This window comes from Octopus bimaculoides, chromosome Z, assembly GCF_046866305.1.
Source record: "Octopus bimaculoides isolate indiv1 chromosome Z, ASM4686630v1, whole genome shotgun sequence".
In the NCBI taxonomy this organism is placed as follows: domain Eukaryota; kingdom Metazoa; phylum Mollusca; class Cephalopoda; order Octopoda; family Octopodidae; genus Octopus; species Octopus bimaculoides.
This window is the reverse complement of record NC_142944.1, coordinates 34,375,908-34,400,469: the sequence shown is the minus strand read 5'-3', so window position 1 is coordinate 34,400,469 and position 24,562 is coordinate 34,375,908. Positions and strand designations below refer to the sequence as shown.

The 24,562-nt window shown below is 35.7% G+C and overlaps 1 protein-coding gene across 2 annotated transcripts in view; it reads right to left on the bottom strand.

Moving 5' to 3' along the window:
* LOC106868884 (scaffold protein ILK) overlaps nucleotides 1–24,562 on the bottom strand; it is an 86,202-nt gene that overhangs the window by 23,487 nt on the left and 38,153 nt on the right. For both annotated transcript variants that reach the window (XM_014914335.3, XM_014914336.3), the window contains exons 2-9: nucleotides 23,249–23,414; nucleotides 18,249–18,344; nucleotides 14,984–15,080; nucleotides 12,388–12,468; nucleotides 11,223–11,308; nucleotides 9,953–10,062; nucleotides 5,403–5,524; nucleotides 2,052–2,173 (exon numbers count right to left, since the gene is read on the bottom strand). In XM_014914335.3, the coding sequence (XP_014769821.1) occupies nucleotides 2,052–2,173; nucleotides 5,403–5,524; nucleotides 9,953–10,062; nucleotides 11,223–11,308; nucleotides 12,388–12,468; nucleotides 14,984–15,080; nucleotides 18,249–18,344; nucleotides 23,249–23,414 (880 nt within the window). The remainder of the gene's footprint in view (nucleotides 1–2,051; nucleotides 2,174–5,402; nucleotides 5,525–9,952; nucleotides 10,063–11,222; nucleotides 11,309–12,387; nucleotides 12,469–14,983; nucleotides 15,081–18,248; nucleotides 18,345–23,248; nucleotides 23,415–24,562) is intronic.

Below are 24,562 nucleotides of genomic sequence, written 5' to 3'. Positions count from 1 at the left end.
GAGGTGGGCGCTATGTAAAGTAATACAGTGTCACATGTGGTAAAAGTGGTGGGAAAAGATAAGAGAAAAATAGTGAAAAAAATTGTCATTTACTGTCACATGTCTGCTGGGGAATAGAAATCAGAAGAAAATTGGTGACAAACTGAAAACCTTGTGGCACAAGTTCTGTTGGGTATACAGGAACAAATAAGTATTACATTTGAAGAAGACCAGTATCATGTCTGGGGAGTGGGTAGAGGTAAAAGGATATATTCAAAGGTGCGTGAAATTGTTAGGTATTTGTAGCTAAAGAAGACATTTAAAATAAACTAACACTGATGTCATATAATAAATAGCTAATTAATAATAATTATTAATTAATGAAACAAATTTATATATTTACTCAAGAAATTACATGAAACATCATTTAATAATTTTTATAATTTATAAAAAAAATTGTGTTGTTCATACTTAGAGGAATTTTTTGTCTTGTAATAATTAATAATTCCTTTAAAATAATAGTTAAAATGTAATTGACATGTTGCAAAACTAAATCTAATTTAAGAAAAGTATTATGAGAAATCGTTTATTTAAAATAACTTTAAAATTTATTTACCTTTTCATGAGACCATAAGTATTAATGCCACTATTTATGTCAGAAAGGTGAAATTGAAGTGAAATGACATATTTAATTAATTCATTTTAAAACGATGATTGGATAAGTTAGTACTGACAGGGACACAGCTGATGGCAATTATTTTCTCTTTTTGAGAATTGATGAATTCCATTTTAATCAAGTGCGTTTAGGAATGATGAATACCGTTTTAATATAAATAATATACATACTGAGAACTAAAAGCAATATTGGATTGAGTGAGGATGTAGGATTGAACAAACTGAGTGAAGGCAAAAACATTTGTTTAAATGATAGTTAAGCATCAAGGTAGATATGCAGATAGGAACACATGAAACAGACAGACAGGTCGTTAGACAAACAGATACACAGACATGTAGGTAGATAGAAAGACAAACAGGTAGATGGATACATATAGTGATTTATATATAATATATATATATATATATATACACATGAGAGGGAGAGAGGAAGAGATACATAGAGAGAAAAATACGTAGACAGTTAGACAACAGATAGAGATGAATATGTAGACAAATAAATAGGAAGCTACAAATAGATAGATAAAAAAAGGGGAAAGAAAAAGGAAACAGAAATAGCTAGAAAAAACAGGAGAGATGGGGAGGGAGAGATGGAGAGAGAACAAGAGAAAGAAAGTAAAAAAAAAACAGAGAGAGAGAGAGGAGGGAGAGAGGGGAAGAGAGAGGGAGAGAGAGAGATGAAGAGAATGGATGTTTCTGACAAAAGTAATGAAATTTACTGATTTGTGATAGGGAAAGAATTTCAATATAAATCAAAGAACTCCACCATTAAGAGATTGATCTAATGTTTCGTTAATGATGACAACTCATCACACATGGATATGAATTCAAATGTTTGATATTGATAAATAATTATTTAATTATGTCAAATCATAAGAAATATATGGAGGCTGCAAAAATTTAAAAATAACTTCTAGCAAGAAGAAAAAGAAAACTACAAAGTTTCAATTAAAAACTTATTAAATTGCTCAGTTTGAACATTATAATGACTTTAAGAGTCAGGGTCAATTTGTAAAGGAACAGTTACATTTAATTAAATGATTCCTATAATAGTTAAGATTAAGAGAGATTATAAATAGGAAGTATTTTATATTAAAATATTAAATATCTGAGGAGACTGAATATAAAAACAATGCAGAAAATTTTTATCTGATGGTAAATGCTTACAAGAAAGAAACAATATTTACTTAAATTGATTTTGAAAGAAAACAGTTAAGAATTGTAAAGTATGATAACAATAACAAATTAAGTACAAATTAAAATATAATCCATATAAAAATTAATTAAATACCTGCGTGATTGTGGTGGGGGGAAAGCTGATATGAAATGAGATGAATTTAAATGAAGACTCAGTGATGGTTTTATTATGAAAAGAAGCATGAAAAAAATCAACTTACCATGACGTGTTTGCTGTTAAGAGCAATATTTGGTATCATGGGTTCCATGGAGTGAAGAAATTCCACACCTCTTGCAATATCCAGAGCAAATCTCAATGCTTGGTTTTGATCAACAACAATATCTATTTTTAAAATAGAAAATAAAATTATCATTAACCCTTTAAGCATTCAAATTCCTCTGTCAAATGCAATGCTTATTTATTCATGTTGCTTTGAATTAATCATGCATTGTCTTGTAGCTTCAAGATTTCAATAATGTGTTGGTATATTTTCAGATTGAAATTGTAGGGTAGGCATGAGAAGTTGGATCTGGTCAGTTTTAACACAAAGTTAAAATATTTGGACTCATTATGGCCAGATTAAATGCTAAAGGGTTAAAGCCCATTTAAACATAATATCATTATGATCCATGCACTTGTAGTGAAAATATTAAAGTAAAAGTATGAAGAAGAAAAGACCCTCATCATCTCTGGTTTTACATCTACTTTTTTTATGCTAGTTTTGTTTTGAAAATAGGCTTGCAAATAAGCAGCCTTCTACGCATCATAACCTCAAACCAGCCTGCAATGTGTTGGCTCTGTCGATACATTTGACTGGTGTTTCTGATTAAAATATTTGATCGGAAGCATTAACTGATTTGTTCAATCTCTTCTCCTCTTCTAGCATACTCTCTTAATACTGTCAAACAGTGTGACATTAACACTGGTTTCAAATTCTGGCACAAGGCCAACAAGTTCAGGGAATTATTTCATTGACACTGATGCTCAACTAGCACTTATTTTTATTGGCTCTAAAAGAATGAAAGGTAAAGTCGACCTTAGTGGAATTTGAATGCTGAATGCGAAGCTGGATGAAATACTGCTAAGCATTTTGCCTAGTGTGCTGAATGATTCTGCCAGCTCACTCACTGTCTTACAGTGTAACAATAACATCAATTTCAAACTTTGGTACAAGACCAGCAAGTTTGGGGATGAGGTACATCAGCTCCATTACTCAACAGGTACTTACTTTATTGACCATGAAAGGATGAAAGACAGAATTGACCTTGGTAGCATTTGAACTCAGAGCATAAAATCAGACAAATTGCTGCTAAGCATTTTTCCTGGTATGGTAACGATTCTGCCAGCTCACTACCTTACAATGTGACAATATTCAGAGAAGTGAACAGGCAGAATAGTTAGCACATCAGGCAAAATGTTTATCGATATTTCATTTGTCTTTATATTCTGAGTTCAAATTCTGCTGAGGTTGACTTTGTCTTTCACCCTTTCAGGGTTGATAAAATAACTGCCAGTTGAGGACTGGGGTTGATGTAATCGACTTATCCCCTCCACTGAAATTACTGAGCATAAGCCAAACTTTAAAACAAAAACCAGTCCTTCCTTTTCAGAATGTCAGCCTGCTAGAATTTCGGCCCAGTTCATGTCTTCCCCACCAAGAGTTGACATAGCAAGAGAAACATTAATGGCATTGATCTTACAAGTGCAAGAAAGCCTGCAAAGGCAATGGGCACTGAATTTTCTATCAGGCTGGGGAGGTGGGGAGATTAACTAAAGGAATTATTTTATTTAAACCATCCTGTCCATGTTGAGATTCATCAACCTTTTTGTAGTACAAACTTAAATATCAAAACAACGATGAATTTGTGTAAATGGTACCACAAGACACCAGATGTTACCAAGTTTACACGAGAGTATCCATAACATTAATATAAGTCTAGCATATTAGCTCCACATGTTACCCAACTTTAAATTTGGATTTTTCCATAATCCTTTGGATAGCGTTTCATGCAAATAGAATTTCAAGTAATCTTAAACAGCTTTTTAAAAATCATACAATAATTATTCAGCCTTTTTACATTTCATATTAATGAGATTTCATAATTTATCTTTTATTTGTTTCAGTCATTAGACTGTGGCCATGCTAGGGCACAGCCTTGAAGAATTTTTTAGTCAAATAAATCGACCCCAGTATTTATTTTTTTAAAACCTGCTACTTAGCCTATTGGTCTCTTTTGCTGAACTATTAAGTTACAGGGATATAAACACACCAGCACTGGTTGTCAAGCAGTGGTGGGAGACAAATACAGATAAACACATAGACATGCATACATATAGACAAATTTCTTCCAGTTTCTGTCTGTCAAATCCACTTACAGGGCTTTGGTTGGTCTAAGGTTATAATAGAAGACATCTGCCAAAAGTGCCATGTAGTGGGACTAAACCCTGAACCATGTGATTAGGAAGCAAGCTTGTTACCACACAGTCATGCATGTGCCTATTTTATTGAAAATTGAAAGTTTATAATTTCAAAAGTATCTAATGATGTATTATGACTGAAAATAAAGGTTTATAATAAGATAATATATAAGACATGGACAAAAATAGAGATGTTGCAAGTTGTAACCTTTCCTCCACCCCAGTTACCTTTCCTCTCCTGTCTACTGTCTCCAATCACCTCCTTTCTGTGGTTTCTCTCCCCTCCCTGTACTGCTCTCGATCATCAACACCTTGCTAACCTGCTATCACCCTTAATTCCTCACATGTCTACCACAGCCCCTGCTCCTGAGCCTCTCTGATATTTCTCTCCATTATTTGGTGCGATCATTTCACCCTACCCACTCACCCAGCCCAAGTCTATATCATCTCACTTATTCTCTCACCACCCCCAATGTCCCTCAAGGGCATGTTCCAATACATTTTGCCATCATCTCTTTTACTATAGTTCTCTTTGCCTCATTCTCCTTTGTTTTCCAACTGGGGTATCTACTCTACAGCATGACACTTATACCTGTCCCTAGTATATCTTAAGTCTCTCAATTGGCACAAGGCCAACCACCTTTCCCAGTTGAGAGGTTTTAGTCTTGCAAGGTGTTTGGTGACCCTGTCAATACTGATATCACGTAAAAGGCCCTGGTTCTGGTGCCACATTAAAAGTATCATGTACACACAGTAAAATGGTTGTTGTTAAAAAGGGCATCCAGAAATCATGCCGAAACTGACAATGGAATCTGGTGCACTTCCCAGTTTTGCCAGCTTCTGTTAAACCATCCAACTTATGCCAGTATGGAAAATGGACATTAAACAATGATGATTAAAATATATGTCATTAACCCTGATGAGAATAACTGATATTTATTGCTACTGATTTCTAATATAGGCACCAGGCTACAAATTTGGGAGTAGGAGAGGATCAGTTGATTAAAATGACTCCAACACTAGACTGGTACTTTAATTTGGCTATCTCAGTGAAAGGCAAAGTCAACTTTGTTGAGATTTTAAAACATATTTAAATACCACAAGACATTTCATACAACACTAACTATTCTTAGATATTAAAGAAGGAATTTACCTGTTTCTCCATGAAGGACATTATACAGTGATCCATGGACCATATACTGACTAATAACGACCAAGTTAGGACGTTCATTACAACAGGCCAAAACAGGTAGAATATTGGCATGGTTGAATATCCTGAAAAGTATAGAATATAATATCAGAATATATATATGTACACTTATATGAAACAAAGAATGAAGACATATTATCAATGATTTATTTAGCTTACAGATATTTCAAATAGTTTAGCACAATTCAATCGGTGCACATTGCAATTTGCACATTTAATCAGTCCTTCATTTGATCAATAAATTAGCCAGAAGTACAGAGCTGCTGATAACCAAACTATTTTTCTCAAAGTTAACATAGTTAATTAATTGATTGAATGAAATATTGATTAAATAAGAAAACCATAATGTGTAGCAGTCGCATTGTGCTAAACTATTCAAAACACTTGTGATTTACAAATTGTACTGCTCACAAGAAATGTAAAACAACCTATACAGATTATTAAAATATCAACTGAACAATTTCAATAAATGGGTTCTATTTCTATAGACTGCTTAAAGAGATATTTGCCTTGTTTTATTTAATCTCTATTTTCCTTTTTTATATCTATATTTATTCTGTAATAAAACTTCAGTTTACGACATAATTGAGAACATTCCAATTAGACGGGAAGAAACATTTTTATGTTAATGAATGTGAAGACAAAAGCAAAAAATATAATGAATCTAATTTATATTTCAATTAAATAATTTTATTATATATTTTAATTAGTGTGACATTGATTCGATGAATTTTATCTTTATTATTCTAGTTTTGGTTGGTTCATCAAGCTAATAATTATCACTCTCTAACACAAGGGCTGATACATAAAATCAGGAAATATTTGCGTCCAACACAAACCACAAAACACTATATAAAGTAATGAGCAGTGCCACATCACATGCCACAATAACAACATCAGATAATATATCAACAATGCAACAGCAATCAAATATATTTATCAAACTTTATTTTTAAAAAGAAATTATCCATCAAAAACACAGCATAAAGTAAAATACACCCTTTGCACTTGGACCATAATTTTGATAGTTTACATTCATCAGATAACAGATAATATGAAAATCCCTAAACTCAGAAGCCCCAGGATCTGACAAAGTTACAAACATATACTCAAGATTGCAAGAATCACTGGAACCCCCAACAACATCTAGAACTATTTAAACTGGCACTACAAATTCCAAAGATACTTCTTCCTATGTACATCCTTATGATATTTAGAAAAATTAAAGGTGACGAGCTGGCCAAATAATTAGGGCACTGGGCAAAATGCTTAGCAGCATTTTGTCTGTCTTAACATGCTGAGTTCAAATGCAAGTGGGATCAACTTTGCCATTCATCCTTTCAGGGTTGATAAAATATCCAACATTTAATCCAAACACTACACATGAATCTTATATCAAGAATAGATAATTGCTTTAATAATAAGACTCACTTGCATCATTCTATCATCAGCAAAACTTTCAAATCTATTCCCACTAACTACATTTTTATTTTTAAATTTTTACATCCAAACCAAATGCAGTGCAAATGACCCTCCAAGACTGGTAGGAGGGAGTTAAGAAAGAAGGTATACACAAATCAGACTTGATCCCAAATGCTTGCAAAGTACCTAATGTGTCCAGGTGGTGTTTTTTCTTTCAAGTGGGTAAAAGATAAAAATCTACCGCCCACATAGGTCATAGGCCTTGATGAGATCTGAACTCAGAATGCAAAGAACAGGAGCAAATACTTTTCTACTCTAGGCATAAGGCCGGAAATTTTGGGGGAGTGGGGACAGCCGATTAGATCGACCCCAGTATGCAACTGGTACTTAATTTATCGACCCCCTAAAAGGATGAAAGGCAAAGTCGACCATGGCGGAATTTGAACTCAGAACATATAGACAGACAAAATACCGCTAAGCATTTCGCCTGGCATGCTAACATTTCTGCCAGCTCACCACCTTGAACAGGAGCAAATACTACAAGACTGATGTTATGGCTATTCTGCTAGTGCACCACCCAGATTAGTACTTATTTTATTGACCTTGAAAGGACGAAAGTCAAAGGTGACTTTGGTGTAATTTGAACCCAAAGCACAGACAGAAGTCAGAACAATTATTAACAGACATTTTATCCAAAACTCTAAAGAATTTGCCAATTTAACCTCCTTAAAGATTAAATATTCAATATCTTCTACTATATAAACTGTTGACAAGCCTGTGTAGAATATAACAACAGAACATTTGATATCTGTTATTTCTCCAAATGAAGTACCACAAGGTCCAATTCATCATCATCGTTTAACGTCCGCTTTCCATGCTAGCATGGGTTGGACGATTTGACTGAGGACTGGTGAAACCAGATGGCAACACCAGGCTCCAATCTGATTTGGCAGAGTTTCTACAGCTGGATGCCCTTCCTAATGCCAACCACTCCGAGAGTGTAGTAGGTGCTTTTATGTATCACCCACACGAAGGCCAGTCAGGCGGTACTGGCAACGGCCACACTCGAAATGGTGTATTTTATGTGCCACCAGCACAAGAGCCAGTCCAGGGGCACTGGCAACGATCTCGCTCGAAAGTCCTTACACATGCTGCGGGCACAAGTGCCAGAAAGGCAACGCTGGGCACAGGTGCCATCCCGATTTCGCTTTCGCTCGCCCCAATAAGTCTTCGCAAGCTGAGTTTCGTGTCCAATGAAGGAGACGACGTTGGCATGGGTGCCAGTTGTCGAATTTAGTTCGATTTTGATTTCACTTGCCTCACCATGTCTTCGCAAGCGGAGTTAAGTGTCCAATAAAGGAATGTTATGCATAAGTGGGCTGGCTACACCCCTGGCAGAGGCCTTGGATTTAGGTCTCACTTGGCTTGCCGGGTCTTCTCACACATAGCATATTTCCAAAGGTCTCGGTCAGAAGTCATCGCCTCGGTGAGGCCCAATGTTCGAAGGTTTTGCCTCACCACCTCATCCCAGGTCTTCCAATTCTTTCACCTAATCTTTTTTTATGTTACTTCAGTCTGGAATCAATTACCTAACCAAATCCACTGACTCCCTTCTATACAACAATCTCAAAGAACATCATGAATGACTGACAATCCCACTCAATGATATAAACATACCCTATACATACACACACACATAGTAGAAAAAGAAATTCCAAGAGTTACATTTTTGCAACACTACCAGAACAGAGACAAGACATAGTAAAGTAAGAAAAACCTTCTGTATTTGACCAACAGAAAGAAACAACATTAGCAAGCAAACAATTCATTAGATCCATCAGAGAGTATTGAAAGCCTGCCTGGAATTCACAACAAATTACAAAACCTCTAAAATAGAACACAACATATCACCACAGGCTACACACAGTCCATACCCACTGAACACCAGCACAATAGAGCCAAAGACCATCAGGGCATGAGATGAGCATAGTTTATTGCTGCAGCAAGCAGCTTCCATCCCCAAAGTCTCTGACACTATATGCACAATCACCTCAATCACTCAAACACATCTGCAATACTTCAGAACACTACAACAACATCCATCAATGTTATCCTTCCCACTCAGCCTTGATAAACATAAGAAACACACATATACAGGATTAGTAACATCAATAACAGGAGATGCATAGTTACTAATATAATGGTTACTAATTCAGGCACAAGACTGGTAATTTTGAGAGGAAGGGGTTAGTTAATACTATTGACCCCAGTACTTGAGTGGGATTTTATTGGAGTGATAATATGTGGGATTATAGCATTCAGCCTTTACCAGTAAGGCAAAAAATGGATGTCAAAATGATGGTGATAATACATGAACTGGTAGATACTATCAGCTTCCAAATATACTCCCTTCAAAATCATGAGCAAAAAACATTAATGTACTTGTCTGATATTTAGTTCCCAATTGTTCAACTGCCTACCATAAGAAATCAGAAATATAAGAGGGGTCTCTAGTGAAACATTAAAAAAAAAAAACACTGGATAAACTCCTAACAATGATACTAAACAAATCAACCATTCAAAGATTCACTCAGGGAAGATCAGCTACTACAAATTCAGTCATAGACCAACTTCTAGTCATAAAGCAACAACAAGACAAAGAAAATAAATTAAAGCAGTGCTCCAGCATGGTCACATTCCTATGACTGAAACCACTAAAAGAATAAAAGAAAGAATGACAGTGGTGATGATGATGATGATAATGTGGATGATGAGAATAGTGTACAAATAATGCAGCAAACTTCAACTGGAATATAAAAAAAAACTGTCTAATATGGGCCCATACTGGAAATTGATTCTGTATAATTCTATAATTTTTCCATTCTCAATAAAACTTTGTAAGTTCTTTGACATATTCTAAGTGTATGTTAAATTTCTAAAACATTATATAACTAGCAAGTGAGTGTAATTAAAGTTCAAATAATTTGTGCAACTTAATCTTCTATAAAATATTAAAAAATGCATTTATTTGGAAGCATTTATAGCAGGAACTTTTGGATTCTGATCCTTACCTTAATCGAGGAAATTCTTCTTGAAAATCACGAGACATTCTTAAAGTACACTCTCTCAGTTTTAATTCTTTGGCCACAATTTCACTCCCCTGCCAAACACCTTGCAATGTCTAAAATAAAAACAAAATCAAACAGTTGTGACCATTAAATGCATTAGCTTAATGCTTTCATTAGCATATTTCTAATACCATTCATTACATAGTTCTGTAAATAATCAAGAACTTGCAAAGATATATGAAAATAATTAATATTTTGGCCAGTATGGGGTAGATGTCTTCTACTATAGTTCCAGGTCGATTAAAGCCTTGTGAGTGGATTTGGCAGACAAACTGAAAGAAACCTGTCATACAAATGTGTGTGTGTGTGTGTGTGTGTGTGTAACTGTTTCCTTGCTTTGACATCACATGATAGTTGCAAACAAGTGACAAGCAAGTAGTGCCCTTTGCTTTTAATCTTCTATGAAAAACATGTCTAGTCATGGGGTAATATTACCTTATTTGGAAATAGGTAGGGGTTAGTGACAAGAAAGGTATCCTCATAGAAAAAAATCTGCCTCAACAAATTGTGTCTGACCCATCTCATCTGAGTATGGAAAATGGGTATTGAAATGACAATTGTGGTGATGATAACATTCTGTTGATCTTTGGAATAAGAGAACAAAGAAGGTCTTGGATGAAATTATGAAATTTTTAAATTGAGAGGTTTTGTACTGGAGGGTTCAGGCATGGTGGTTTCAAAATAAGACCAACCACTAACCACAAATTCTAATTAGTATTTCTGAAATATTTTAATAAAGAAGCTTGCTTGCCAACCATGTGCTTTCAGTTTTAACCCCATTGCATAGCACCTTTGGCAAGTGTCTTCTACTACAACTTCAAATCAATCAAAAACCTTGTGAGTAGACTGGGAAGACGCCAACCAAAGAGAAGCCTGTCATGCATGCACACACACATACCGAGAGTCTTTCAGTTTCCATCTGTGAAATCCACTCCCAAGGCCTGGCTTCATAATGTTGTGGACTCCTAACTCTATATTTTCTACTGCTACAACAAAAGCTTCTGATGGTCAGAACTTGTTACTTGCATACCTACTCCCAATGTCAGCATCCCACTGCAATTCCCTTCTTGATAATTTTTTTGTTTTACAGACATCAAATTCCAAAGTTTGGCTACACTAATCACATCAACATCAAAGTGATTGTGCTGTCCTTCTGACAAAACCCATAAAAATCAAATTTACTTTGGATTTTAATAGTTAAGTTTATACTTACACGTCCTGAATGGGTGTTGGCAAGAACATGTGCAAGTTTCAGTTGCGAACACTTAATACCAGTGTATCTGGATAATGTAGCATCTCCTGAAAAGTTGAAAATAATTTTGCATCAATAAATGAATTGGAACAATTTCTAATGTTAATGCAGTAGATTTTTGAATCGCTAACATTTAGAATAACAGCTAAACAATATACAACCTCTAACTCTTCAGTCAATTACTAATAATACATAAATACCTGCTAAATCTCACTTAGAAAAATTCTTATCTCAATTTTAAGCACTTTTTTATTTTTTCCAATAAAAATAATTATTTTATAGCATATGTACAAAGCCTGAAATTTAGGTGAGGAAGCTAGACAAATCTCATTTGACTCCAGTACATGATTTGCACATAATTTTTATCACCCCTAGAATGACGATAGACAAAGCTGACTTCGGTGGGATCCAAACTCAGAACAAAGAGCCAGAAAAAAATGCAGAAAGATATTTTGTCTGACACACTTAATAACTTTACCAATCCAATAACGATGATTCCTTACAAGTTAAAAATATATAACTATGTTTATGGTATTTTCTAAGATTTATTGAGGCAAGTGAAATCGAAATCGAACTAAATTCGACGACTGGCACCCATGCCAACGTCGTCTCCTTCATTGGATACAAAACTCTGCTTGCGAAGACCTGTTGCGGCAAGCGAAATCGTGATGGCACCTGTGCTCAGCGTCGACTTTCTGGCACTTGTGCCTGCGGCATGTGTAAGGATTTTCGAGCGAGAGCGTTGTCAGTGCCCCTGGACTGGCTCTTGTGCGGGTGGCACATAAAATACACCATTTTGAGTGTGGCCATTGCCAGTATCGCCTGATTGGCCTTCGTGCTGGTGACACGTAAAAGCACCCACTACACTCTAAGAGTGGTTGGCATTAGGAAGGGCATCCAGCTGTAGAAACTCTGCCAAATCAGATTGGAGCCTGGTGTAGCCATCTGGTTTCACCAGTCCTCAGTCAAATCGTCCAACCCATGCTAGCATGGAAAGCGGACGTTAAACGACGATGATGATGATGATGATTTTAAATATCTATTGGTATGAAACAGTAGTTTGAAAGTTTGTGATTATTTAAGACAGAAGACAAAAACATGTGGTCAGATGCAATATAATACTTACGACTGCGGGTTTTACTACCAAGCCAACTTCGATCTTTGAAAGGAATCTTCTTTAGATCTCGAGCTAATTCGACAGCACGGTCTAAAGAGAGAAAAAAAGTAAAAATAATAACTTTAAATATATGTAAATGTAAATATTTTGATTGTGCTGTTGAACTGTAAACCTTTAGCATTTAAACCAGCCAAATTTGGCCCAAATATTTAACCAATTTTATGTATCAAACTGTTCAGATCCGGCCTCTCACACCTACCCCACAATGTCATTCTAAAATTAAACAACCATGCATCGAAGTCTCAAAACTATGAGATAATTCATGATTGATGCAAAATAATGTGTATTCAGAGTAATCTGAATACTAAAGGGTTAAAGAATGATGAATCAAAATGAAGAAATTACTCTCTCTGTATTTGTCTGTATGCTTGTGTGATGAAAAAATTGACAGATGAAATGGTACAACAATCACTGTCAATCTAAAATCTCCAAAGTGAGCATTTTTCACATTGCAGAAGGGTAGATGGGCATTGTATATGCCCGTTATGAAATAACAGAGAAATATGAAGAAAATCAATAAAAGAACAAATAAATATATAACAATAAACATTACAGTGTATTGATTACTTCAGACTATGAAACTAGACTTAGTGTTTTGCAGTTGGATTGAACCCAAAACCACATGCTTTCCAACCATGTGGTTTGGGGTTTAGTCTAACTATGAGTGTCTTCTACTATAGCCCCAGGCTGAACAAAACTTTGGTGAAGGAACTTGGTGGATGGCAACTGAAAAAAGCCTGTTGTATTTATGTGTGTGTGTATGTATGTGTGTGTGTGTGTGTGTGTGTGTGTTTAATTGGGTATGTGTGCCAAATTTTTTTTTTTTTTTATTTATTACCAAAAATCATTTTTTTTATACAACTTTATCTGATACCAAATATATAAAAAAAATTTTATTACAATATTTGAAAGACATTCCAGTCTTGATGACTAACTAAAGATATCTCAGAAAAATACAGGTGTTGCAGAAATGTGATGGATTATCCTTCTGGTCTGTAAAAAAAACCATGGGCACTAATGGGTTAACTTGATATCATGTAAAAAGTTGCAAGTGTGTGTATGTGCATGCATGCATGTGTGTATTTGTCTGTGTATGCAGCAACAGTATTATCCAAAATGTGAGAGCAATGCTCCATAGCAGACCTCATCTGAACTCTGTAGAACAGCAGTTCTCAACCATTTTCTACCTATGGACCCCTTTGATTCCTATTTTACTTGGGTGAAACCCTCATAAAAAAATTCTATGCTTAAAAAAATCCTATTTCATTTTCATAATTAAATATCAAGAATAGTATAAAATAAATTGTTCAAATAAATTGTGTATTGTAGAAGAATAAGCAATTTACTGCACATAGATATTTTAACAAAATTTTATACGGACCCTGTTTGAGAACCACTGCTATGGAATATCAACAATTATTGAATGTGTGCATGCGTGTGTGTGCACGCGTGTCTGTGTGTGTGTGTGCATGTGTATATATATATATATATATATATATATATATATATACATATACATACACACACACACACACATATATATATATATATATATATATATATATATATATATATATACACACACACACACACATATATATATATATATATATATATATATATATATATATATATATATATATATATACACACACAGGTGCAGGTATGGTTGTGTAGTTAAGAAGTTTGGTTTGCAACTATGTGGTTTTGGGTTCAAAGTCATTGTGTGTGCACCTTGAGAAAGTGTTTTAGCAATGAACAACCTATAGCCTTGTGTGAATGAATCTGGTAGATGGAAACTGAAAAGAAGCCAATTTGGCACAGGCGTGTGCATGTTTTGATCTTTTTTATGACATAGTCTACTTGTTATAAGGAAACATCAACATTATACAGACAGTATGAGAACATGTCTGGACTAGCGGGAAATATTACCTTACTAAAAAAAAAAAACAGGTGAGGGTTGGCAACAGGAAAAGTATCCAGGTATAGAAACGTGCATCGATGAATCTTGTCTGAGCCATGCAAGTATGGAGAAGTAGACATCAAAATGATGATGATGACAACAATGACAATGATATAGTTTTCTTAATGCTTTTTTTATAGCACCATTTTAGCATGACCATTACCAACGTCACCTTCCTGGCACTTGTGCCAGTGGCATGTTAAAAGACATTCAAGCGAGATCGTTGCCAGTGCCGCCGAACTGGCTCCTGTGCAGGTAGCACATAAAATACACCATTTCGAGTGTGGCCATTGCCAGTACTGCCTGACTGGCCTTCGTGCTGGTGGCATGTAAAAGCACCCAGTACACTCTCTGAGTGGTTGGCGTTAGGAAGGGCATCCAGCTGTAGAAACTCTGCCAAATAAGATTGGAGCCTGGTGTAGCCATCCGGTTCACCAGTCCTCAGTCAAATCGTCCAACCCATGCTAGCATGGAAAGCGGACGTTAAACGATGATGATGATGATAATGATGAAGCAAAGTAAAAGCCAAAAAGTCATGGTTTCTAATACATGAAAAATAACAAAATAACACAAAGTGAATACCTTTTAAAAGTTGTCTGAGAGCTGGTCTTGCTTTATCCAAAGGTGTTTCATCAAAGATATTTGCAATGCCTAACTGGGCTCCCATATTAAGAAGATCCTGCAATTTAAATTATCAAACAACATTACTTTTTAACCATTCTGATTACCAATCCACCTGAGACCACCCTAAACTTACTTTTCTAAAGTAATCTGAATTAAAACCTTCCATCAAAATTTATTTTTAATTTATGTTCCAAACACTAATTTAATAACAACAAAATTATACTAAATACTTCATTATTTTCAAAATTAACTGAAACAAAGGAAGTGTTATTTCAGCAGAAATATGCTAACAAAAGGGTTAAAAATAATCATTTCTTATTTTCTAGGCAAGCATGGTTTGTAAATGTGTCGATTAATTACCATTCCAGCAACTGTATAAACTATGCTTACTAGCACACATACAATCTCCTAATATAAGAATGAGCGTAATGTTTTTACATATTTGCGTATGTATATTTGTCCAGAATCACATTGGACACAGGGGAGGAGAGAAAATAGTAATCCAGTGAAGGAGGAGTAGTGAGAGTAATAGCCCTTGACTGAGAGGGAGTGAGAGAAAGTAATAGCAATGAGAGAAAGGAAGAGGTGATAGATGAATAAGGAAGGAAGGGGTGAAAAAAAATCAACATTTCAACTCTGTGTGAGTATATATATGTATGTGTGTGTGTACAAGGGAAGTATTTGAATGTTTGTATGAGTGATTATTATATACCTCATTTTGTATCTTATTTATATATAAAATGCTACAATTAGCCATCATTATTGATGGCATGTGGTCAGCTAGTATGACTAAATAATAGATAACTGATAGGTTACCCAATGTATACCAATACAAGACAAAGATGAGATGAAATTAATGAAACCCAAATTGTAAGCTAACAGTCTTAAGTATAAACAGATGAACTCCATTTTATGAAACACAACTACATATAATTATGAAAACTATACATCCTGTTGTTGGTGTATTTATCCTTTAAATGTTCACAGAAGCTGGCAGCTGTATGTAATAATGACTACCACTATCACCACCAGTACTATCCTCTATCCCATCAGTCAACAAGGGAACCTCTACATAGTCACTCAACCTGTTAGATACAGAAACCAAATCTCTCCAAACTCACACTTCATTTTAGAAAAAAAATGAAGGAAACTCTGGACAAAATAGTCCATGGTATACAAAATGAATGGATTGTTACATCTTTTATCATGGGTTTGCTTGATCGGGGCTGATTTGAGACTAAACAACATTACTACCTCCACCACCACTATATATAACTGGCATTCTGTTGGTTACAATGACTAGGGTTCCAGTTGACTCAATCAATTGGAATAGTTTGCTTGTGAAATTAATGTACAAGTGGCTGAGCACTCCACAGACATAGGTACCCATAATATAGTTCTTAAGAGAGATTCAGCATGACACAGAAGGTTGGCCCTTTGAAATACAGGTACTACTCATTTTTGCCAGCTGAATGAACTGGAGCAAATAAAATGTCTTGCTCAAGGACACAATGTGCTACCAGTAATCGAACTCATGATCATACAATCATGAGCCGAATACCCGAACCACTTCAGAAGAGTACTTTACAGGTGTGTCATTCATAAAAGTGATATCTTTCAGAAATTATATAGGTTACTAATTAACAGATTTCTATTCAGTTTATCTTGTCTAGCCACTGGTCTTTCATTCATCTATCAAAATGTGAGAGAATCATATTCTGATTATATTAATCGAATTCCTATACTTCTCCACTTCTATTGAACATTTACATATTTTCCCAGGTGACTATGACAAGCTTTTTTGTATATATCATTAAAAGGAATTAAATTTATTTGATTATCTGACAGGCTATCAGATTCTTTTGTTACACAAGATGCAATAAACTAGCTATAAGTATAACTAACCATTGATTGAAGACTATGGAGAACTCTGGTAGTTCACTAGAGGTATTAGGTTCTACACCATCTAAATAATATGACTGTAGTGTGGATTCACTCTACTCTTAGCATTGTGGCAGGTATTTAAGACAGTGAGAAGTCATGGGTAATCTTGTCAATAGAAATTCTGATATAGTATATACAAACAAAAATGACTATATTTGACATGTTAACAGTAAATACATGGAAGATTATGTGAAATGCTTGATGGTGCATGGCATGAATATATATGATGACATGACAAGCAAAGATGTGCTGTTGTATGTCAGTGTAACATGTATAATGAATGTAAAGAAGTCTTATGAGTTGCGTGGAAAACGTGTGACATGTAAAGCCAGTGAGCAGGATTAAATTAAATATATGTACAAGATTGGTGGTATTGTATGGCAGTGTATGTAGAGAACAATATGGAGTGTATATAATATATATATGATAGCATATGACAATGAACTGTGGGCAGTGAGTACAAAGTGCTTGAAGAGTAAAAAGATTCTTTAGAAAATTGAGCAGGAGTAATTAGAGGAAATAATTTATTACAAAGTCTTAAATAAACACTTGTTTGTCAAATCAAGTAACTTCATATGTCCTTCTATGAACATACATCACCTTACTAGGGTTTCCCCCTCTATCAAATTTACTCAAAAGGCCTGAGGTAATAGTGAAGATACTTGCCCAATATGCTGAGCATTGGAACTGAACTTGAAATTAAGTTGTTGTAAAGTAAATTTCTTAACCACACAGCCGTGCTAGTGCCTCTGATTTTCTTAATTATTATAAAAGGAAAGGTAATAAGGCGGTAAGCAGGCAGAATCATTAGCATGCCAGGCAAAATGCTAAGCAGTATTTCATCTGTCTTAACAGTCTGTGTTTACATTCTGCCAAGGTTGACTTTGCTTTTCATCCTTTTGGGGGCCAATAAAATAAGTACTAGTTGGATACTGGGGTCAATGTGATCAACTTAACCCTGCCCCCAAAATTGCTGGCCTTGTAGCAAAATTTGAAACCATTATTGCAGAACAATGCAATTAGCTAATAGCGAAATGATTAAGTTTTATGTCGGCTAAATTTCCAAGTTTCCAAATTATTATCCTATAATAGTGAGCATCCATTTAGTTTATTATTTGACTAATTCATATTATTCCATTAGCTCAAATCAAAAAATAAACTTGACAATTAGAGCTCAGAGATGTGGACAAGCATAAGGAAATTTAACTTGATGATGAATAAATAACATATTTAGATCAGATGATAAAAAAAATACATAAAATTATAATTTTTTATTTACCTGTGAAATATCACCATAGTTCCAGAAACAAGCATAGTGTAAAGGTGTGTTTCCATGTTCATTAATTGCATTTATATTGGCTTTGTTTTGCATCAACTGAAAAGACATGAAACACAAATATATATCATCATCATCATCGTTTAACGTCCGCTTTCCATGCTAGCATGGGTTGGACGATTTGACTGAGGACTGGTGAAACCGGATGGCAACACCAGGCTCCAGTCTAATTTGGCAGAGTTTCTACAGCTGGATGCCCTTCCTAACACCAACCACTCAGAGAGTGTAGTGGGTGTGTTTACATGTCACCTGCACGAAAACGGCCACGCTCAAAATGGTGTCTTTTATGTGCCACCCGCACAAGCCAGTCCAGGGGCACTGGCAACGATCTCGCTCGAAAATCCTACGGGAGCCAGTCAGGCGGTACTGGCAACGGCCACGCTCAAAATGGTGCATCTCATGTGCCACCCGCACAAGAACCAGTCCAGGGGCACTGGCAACGATCTTACTTGGCTTGCCGGGTCTTCTCACGCACAGCACATTTCCAAAGGTCTCGGTCAGTAGTCATCGCCTGGTGAGGCCCAATGTCTCGGTCAGTAGTCATCGCCTGGTGAGGCCCAATGTACGAAGGTCTTGCCTCACCACCTCAGCCCAGGTCTTCCTGGGCCTACCTCTTCCACGGGTTCCCTCAACTGTTAGGGTGTGGCACTTTTTCACGCAGCTATCCTCATCCATTCTCACCACATGTCCATACCAGCGCAATCGTCTCTCTTGCACACCACAACTGATGCTTCTAATGTTCAGCTTTTCTCTCAAGATACTTACACTCTGACGGGTATTCACATTGACATTACACATCCATATATATATATATATATACACACACACACTAGCAGAGGCACCTGTCATTGCACAGGAATGAAATTTTTCCTTATATATTGGAAGAAAAAAGCAAAATATGCATAGAAATTTGTTATTCTTAATTCAATTTATTCTTCAATTGGGAAATCAATTCTGAATTATTATTATTATTATTATTATTATTATTATTATTATTATTATTAATAATAATAATAATAATAATAATAATAATAATAATAAACGAAAACACAAAATTTACCACTATTATGAAAAGAGATAAATTCTACGACATATGTTGAAGGAAATTACGTAAGAGCTTTTGGGTAAACAACATTCTTTGTTTTCTGGTTTGGAGCATAGACAAATAAGTCTTACAAAGTACTAACCCTGGAGCAACCAACATAAAGTTGACCATGAGAAAAGCAAGCTAGTAGATTTCAAAGACTGACCTTGAGCTTTATCAATTGACATTGCAAACCTAAGTTGCACTGGGAATTGTGTTCGTTTGAACTCAGATGGCATGTCTGTTGGTTTGATTGGAATTCTTGGAAAGAAAGCCTCTTCCCCAAAGGCACATCCATTGATGATGGTAGCTTCTGTCACATTAAGTTGTAATATCTTCACAATCAACCTTGTCCCATTGCATAATTTAGGAGGATCTAAATTTTTATTTCATCAGTTCCTGTTCGTTTCAGAATGACTAGTAATGTCTGTCTGAAATCTCCTTATAAGACTAATGTAACTCCTCCTATAGATTTATCGTTGCCTCTGATGTCCTGTTAGGTTTTACCAAGAGCTTCCATTGCACCTCTATGTGACATGGTGCATTCATCCCAAATGATCAGGTGGCATTGGCACAATGCTTCTGGTGAAGCTGAATCTTTGCTTGTGTTACAAATTGGACTGTCATTTGTGACCAGGTTTAGTGGTAATTTAAAAGCAGAATGAGCTGTTCTTCCTCCTGGGAGAATGGTGGCAGCAAAGCCAGACAATGGTACAGCAACTGCAATTCTTTTTTGTTCCCTTACCTTGGAGAGAAGCAATGTTACAAATGTTTTACCTGTGCCACCAGGAGCATCAAGAAAGAAAATTCCTCTGCTTTTTTCTGGCAACTGTGGAACACCGCACGCACAAACATATACACACACAAACACATACACATACATATACATACAGTATCAAACATCAGATGAAATGGACGTGTGTGTGTGTGTGAGAGAGAGAGAGAGAGAGAGAGAGAGAGAGAGAGAGAGAGAGAGAGAGAGAGAGAGAGAGAGCGAGAGCGAGTAAAGGAGTGTCGTCATGTATACGTACATACATAAATAAATAGGAATACACCTTTCTTGTATGTGTGCGTGTGAGAGAGAGAAAGAGAAAGAGTGCCACTTAGACATCACTCACTCTTTCTCTCTCTCACACACACACATAGAAAAAAGATGTATGCATATATATTTATGTATGTACATATACATGACAACACACCCTCTCCCACACACACACACATACATAGATGTATACAATCGCACATACAAAAACACGTGTGCATATATGACTGACTACAAATACATAGAGCAGAACACAGCATGCAAAGAGAAAATACATAAAAGTTTTTAATGTAAATTAACGAAGTGTGAGAGAGAGAGAGAGAGAGAGAGAGAGAGAGAGAGAGAGAGAGAGAGAGAGAGAGAACACTGCAAACAATGAATGAGATAAACATGGAATGAAAAAATTGTATAAATAAATAAAAGCATGTTAAAAACTATCTTGTACTGAATATTTAAATTTGTGAACTTAGTAAATATTTCTTTCAATAATTTATCATAGTTGTTTACAGATAGCAAACATTAAAATAGAGAGACTGAGAGACTTAGCCGGTTTTACGTCAATACCAGAAATTGACACTGAGAAACCATTTTAAAGAAGTGAATCATAAATATAAAGCAATATTTTTTATTTTTAATAAAAAAAAAATCAAATGAAGACAATGAAGAAATTGGTGAAGCCGTTTTCATGTGAAAAGTGAATACACACACATATCTAGTTTACGTAAAAAGCACCATTTGAGCGTGATCATTACCAGCGTTGCCTTACTGGCACTTGTGCCGGTGGCATGTGAACAAAACATTCGAGTGAGGTCGTTGCCAGCGCCGCTGGACTGACTCCTGTGCAGGTGGCACATAAAAACACCATTTGAGTGTGGCCATTGCCAGTACCACCAGACTGGCCCTCGTGCCAGTGGCACATAAAAGCACTCACTACACTCTTGGAGTGGTTGGTGTTAGGAAGGGCATCCAGCTGTAGAAACTCTGCTAGATCAGATTGGAGGCTGGTGCAGCCATCTGATTCGCCAGTCCTCAGTCAAATCGTCCAGCTCGTGCAACCATGGAAAGCGGATGTTAAACGATGATGATGATGACATATATATATATATAAACTTTTATTTACATACATATATGATGATGGCTATCCACTCATGACTGAGGAAGACCATTAAGAACATTGTGAACCCAGACAAATTCATACTCTACACTAGTGGCTCTGCTTGTGACTAATGAGTCCAACTCTTGAGAAATATAAAGGTCCACAAATATTGCAGACCAAATTTACCCCATTAACTACACTGGTGGTGCATTTTTGAGCAGCTCACTTAAATTCTGCCTGAAAAATGCGTGCTTTTTTTCCTTTAAAAATACCCACTTTTTCTTTTACTTGTTTCTTCCATTGGTGTGGCAATGATATGTGTTGCTTCCTCAATTGACCTCCCATATTTCACTTGCCATCAATGAGAGCTTTACACAATTCTTAAATCATAGTCTTGGTTTCTGCTGGGGGTACTTTCCACAAACAAGTTTGCCATGTAACATCTGCATAGAGATCCTCCAACCATCAGCCCAATCAAGGTGTCCAGTCCAATGTATACAGTGCACCTCAATACCCAAAATGGATGTTAGCTCCTCTCAAGGCCTCTGTATCTGGAATCTGCAAGGACCAGCCAACATTCAGAATGTATGTCTGATGAAAGCATCTCTGATGAAAGCATTCAAGGATTCTTTATGTGATGCTTGTAAAGGGGTTCATATCTCACATGGGTAAAGAAACAACATCAACACACATATATAGTACATAGTGATGACTTATTGGGAATAGACACAAGATTCAAGAACCCTGAAGGAATTGGTTACTTTCTGAAGCCTTAAAGATATTTCACCATCTGGGGAGTGAGAATGGCTGAATGTGCTGCCCAAGTAGACAAAATTGTCAACCACTTGCAGTACTATTACTTCAACTAAGAGATGGTTTCATATACGGATTTCCTGATGCAGGCTGGAACATATGCATATACACATATACATACATACAGACAGACAAACTGGAACCAAAGAAGTCAGTTGATCAGAGACAAAATCACAATGGTTATATAGGATCAGACCTACTACAATGGTCAGTAATCCATTACAATTATCACAAAGCCATTGTACCTCCTTAATCTCAACCTCCTAATATAATGATAAGCGTAGTGTTTTTATATATTTGTATGTATATATATATATATTTGTTCAAAATCACACATAGGAGTGAATGGTGAAGTAGGAGGAGAGAAAATAGTAATTCAGTGAAGGGGAAGTAGTGTGAGTGGTAGCCATGATTGAGAGGGAGTGAGAGAAAGTAATAGCAATGAAAGAGAGGAAGTGGCAAAGAGAGCACCATGTATCTTCTACAATAATAATCTACTATAATAATACTCTTGTGTATTTCTCCATCACAACATATGAATGAGCAATCATTATAGCACAATCCCATGGTCATTCATGACCAAAGGGGATCTTTACCCGTTACCCTTTTACTTGATCGAGATGTTTATCTTTATCAGTCAGTTCAACTACAGAAAGTGGGGTACTGTTTCTAAGTAAGGACACAATACATTTATGGTTTGAATTTATGATCTTGTGACCAACAGCTCACATATTAACCATGCAGTGAATGTCTTGGCTCAAAGTACATCAGGCATAAGAATACTAATGCATTTATAGAGGTCGGTTAACAACATATCTATTTGGTCATTAATACAAATTCATTGAAAATCTTCAAGTAATGCTCACAATAGTGAAATATCATTAAAAAAAAAACAAAGATGTATTTACCCTCATAGCAATTTCTTTTTGTCCGTGACTACAAGCAAGATGTAGAGCAGTATCATCACCCATGTTTGTGGCATTGATACGTGCTCCTCGTGCAATTAGCATATCCACGATATTGAGGCGGCCCTCCTTTGCAGCCCAATGCAAAAGACTAAATTGATGGTCATCTCTAGAGGGAAAGAAAAAGAAAAATCACATGTTATCACACAAATTTAATCACATGAGGTCATCAAATAAGAATACAAAATACAATTCATTCTGGAGCACTGTTTGTTAACTCAATAGTTCATTATATGAATAATTGAAATACATATAAACTGGGGTAATTTGTTCTAAGCCACACCCAAACTCCATATAAAAAGCATGAAATGATGTTTTATTTCTCCATCCATCAATTATGAAGACATAAATATATACATATGTGTGTGTGTGTGTGTGAATATTGCACATGCATTTTTCCCCTTTGTCAATTCATGGTTATGTATTTAGTAAAAGACTGTGAGAAATATTGATATTTTCTATACAACACATGAAATTTGCAACCATAAAGTACAAACATGGGCATTAACAATCATCTGTATATGCTCCCTTAGTCACTTACATGCATAATCTATTTGTGATTTGTTGTTCAAATTTCAGTTCATTGGCTGAATATAACTTTCTTCAGGAAAATTGTCTGCTACACCATTCATTTAGCATACCATTTATAGATGCTCTCCTAACACTTATGATGTATGTGCTTAGTCCACTCATGGTCTGTTGTTCAAATTTCAACTCACTAAGTGAATGGGCTCCCAGTCACTTGTACATATGTGTAGTCTGTGCTACATTGATTGGATTTCAGCTTATTATGCGAAGTTAATTTTCTTCTGGAAATTTTTTTGTTACACAATTTGTTCATTTAGAGAAACCTATATACATAGATGCCTCATCTCATTACATATGAATTTCTAAAAACTAAACCAAAATATTTTGGAGCTGCATTTATCTTAATGGCTTGATCAGAGACAGTGCTGAAACTGAAGAAACTACAAACATGGAAGAATTATTCTAACCATTAGTCTTCCTCAAGTTGTTACAACCAAAATATGTTTCACCAGATCACATCAACAACCTCTGCTCCCCACCCCACTCCCCATTAGATGTGCTCAGCCCTTAATTTCATGTTATGTGTCTTTGCCAATGACATAAGTGTGGTTTCACACACACACACACACACACACACACACATGCAGCAGCAGCATGGTTAAGAAATGGCTTGCCTGCCATGTGATTTTGAGTTCAGTCTCACTGAACTCTAAGCATGGCACTTTAAGC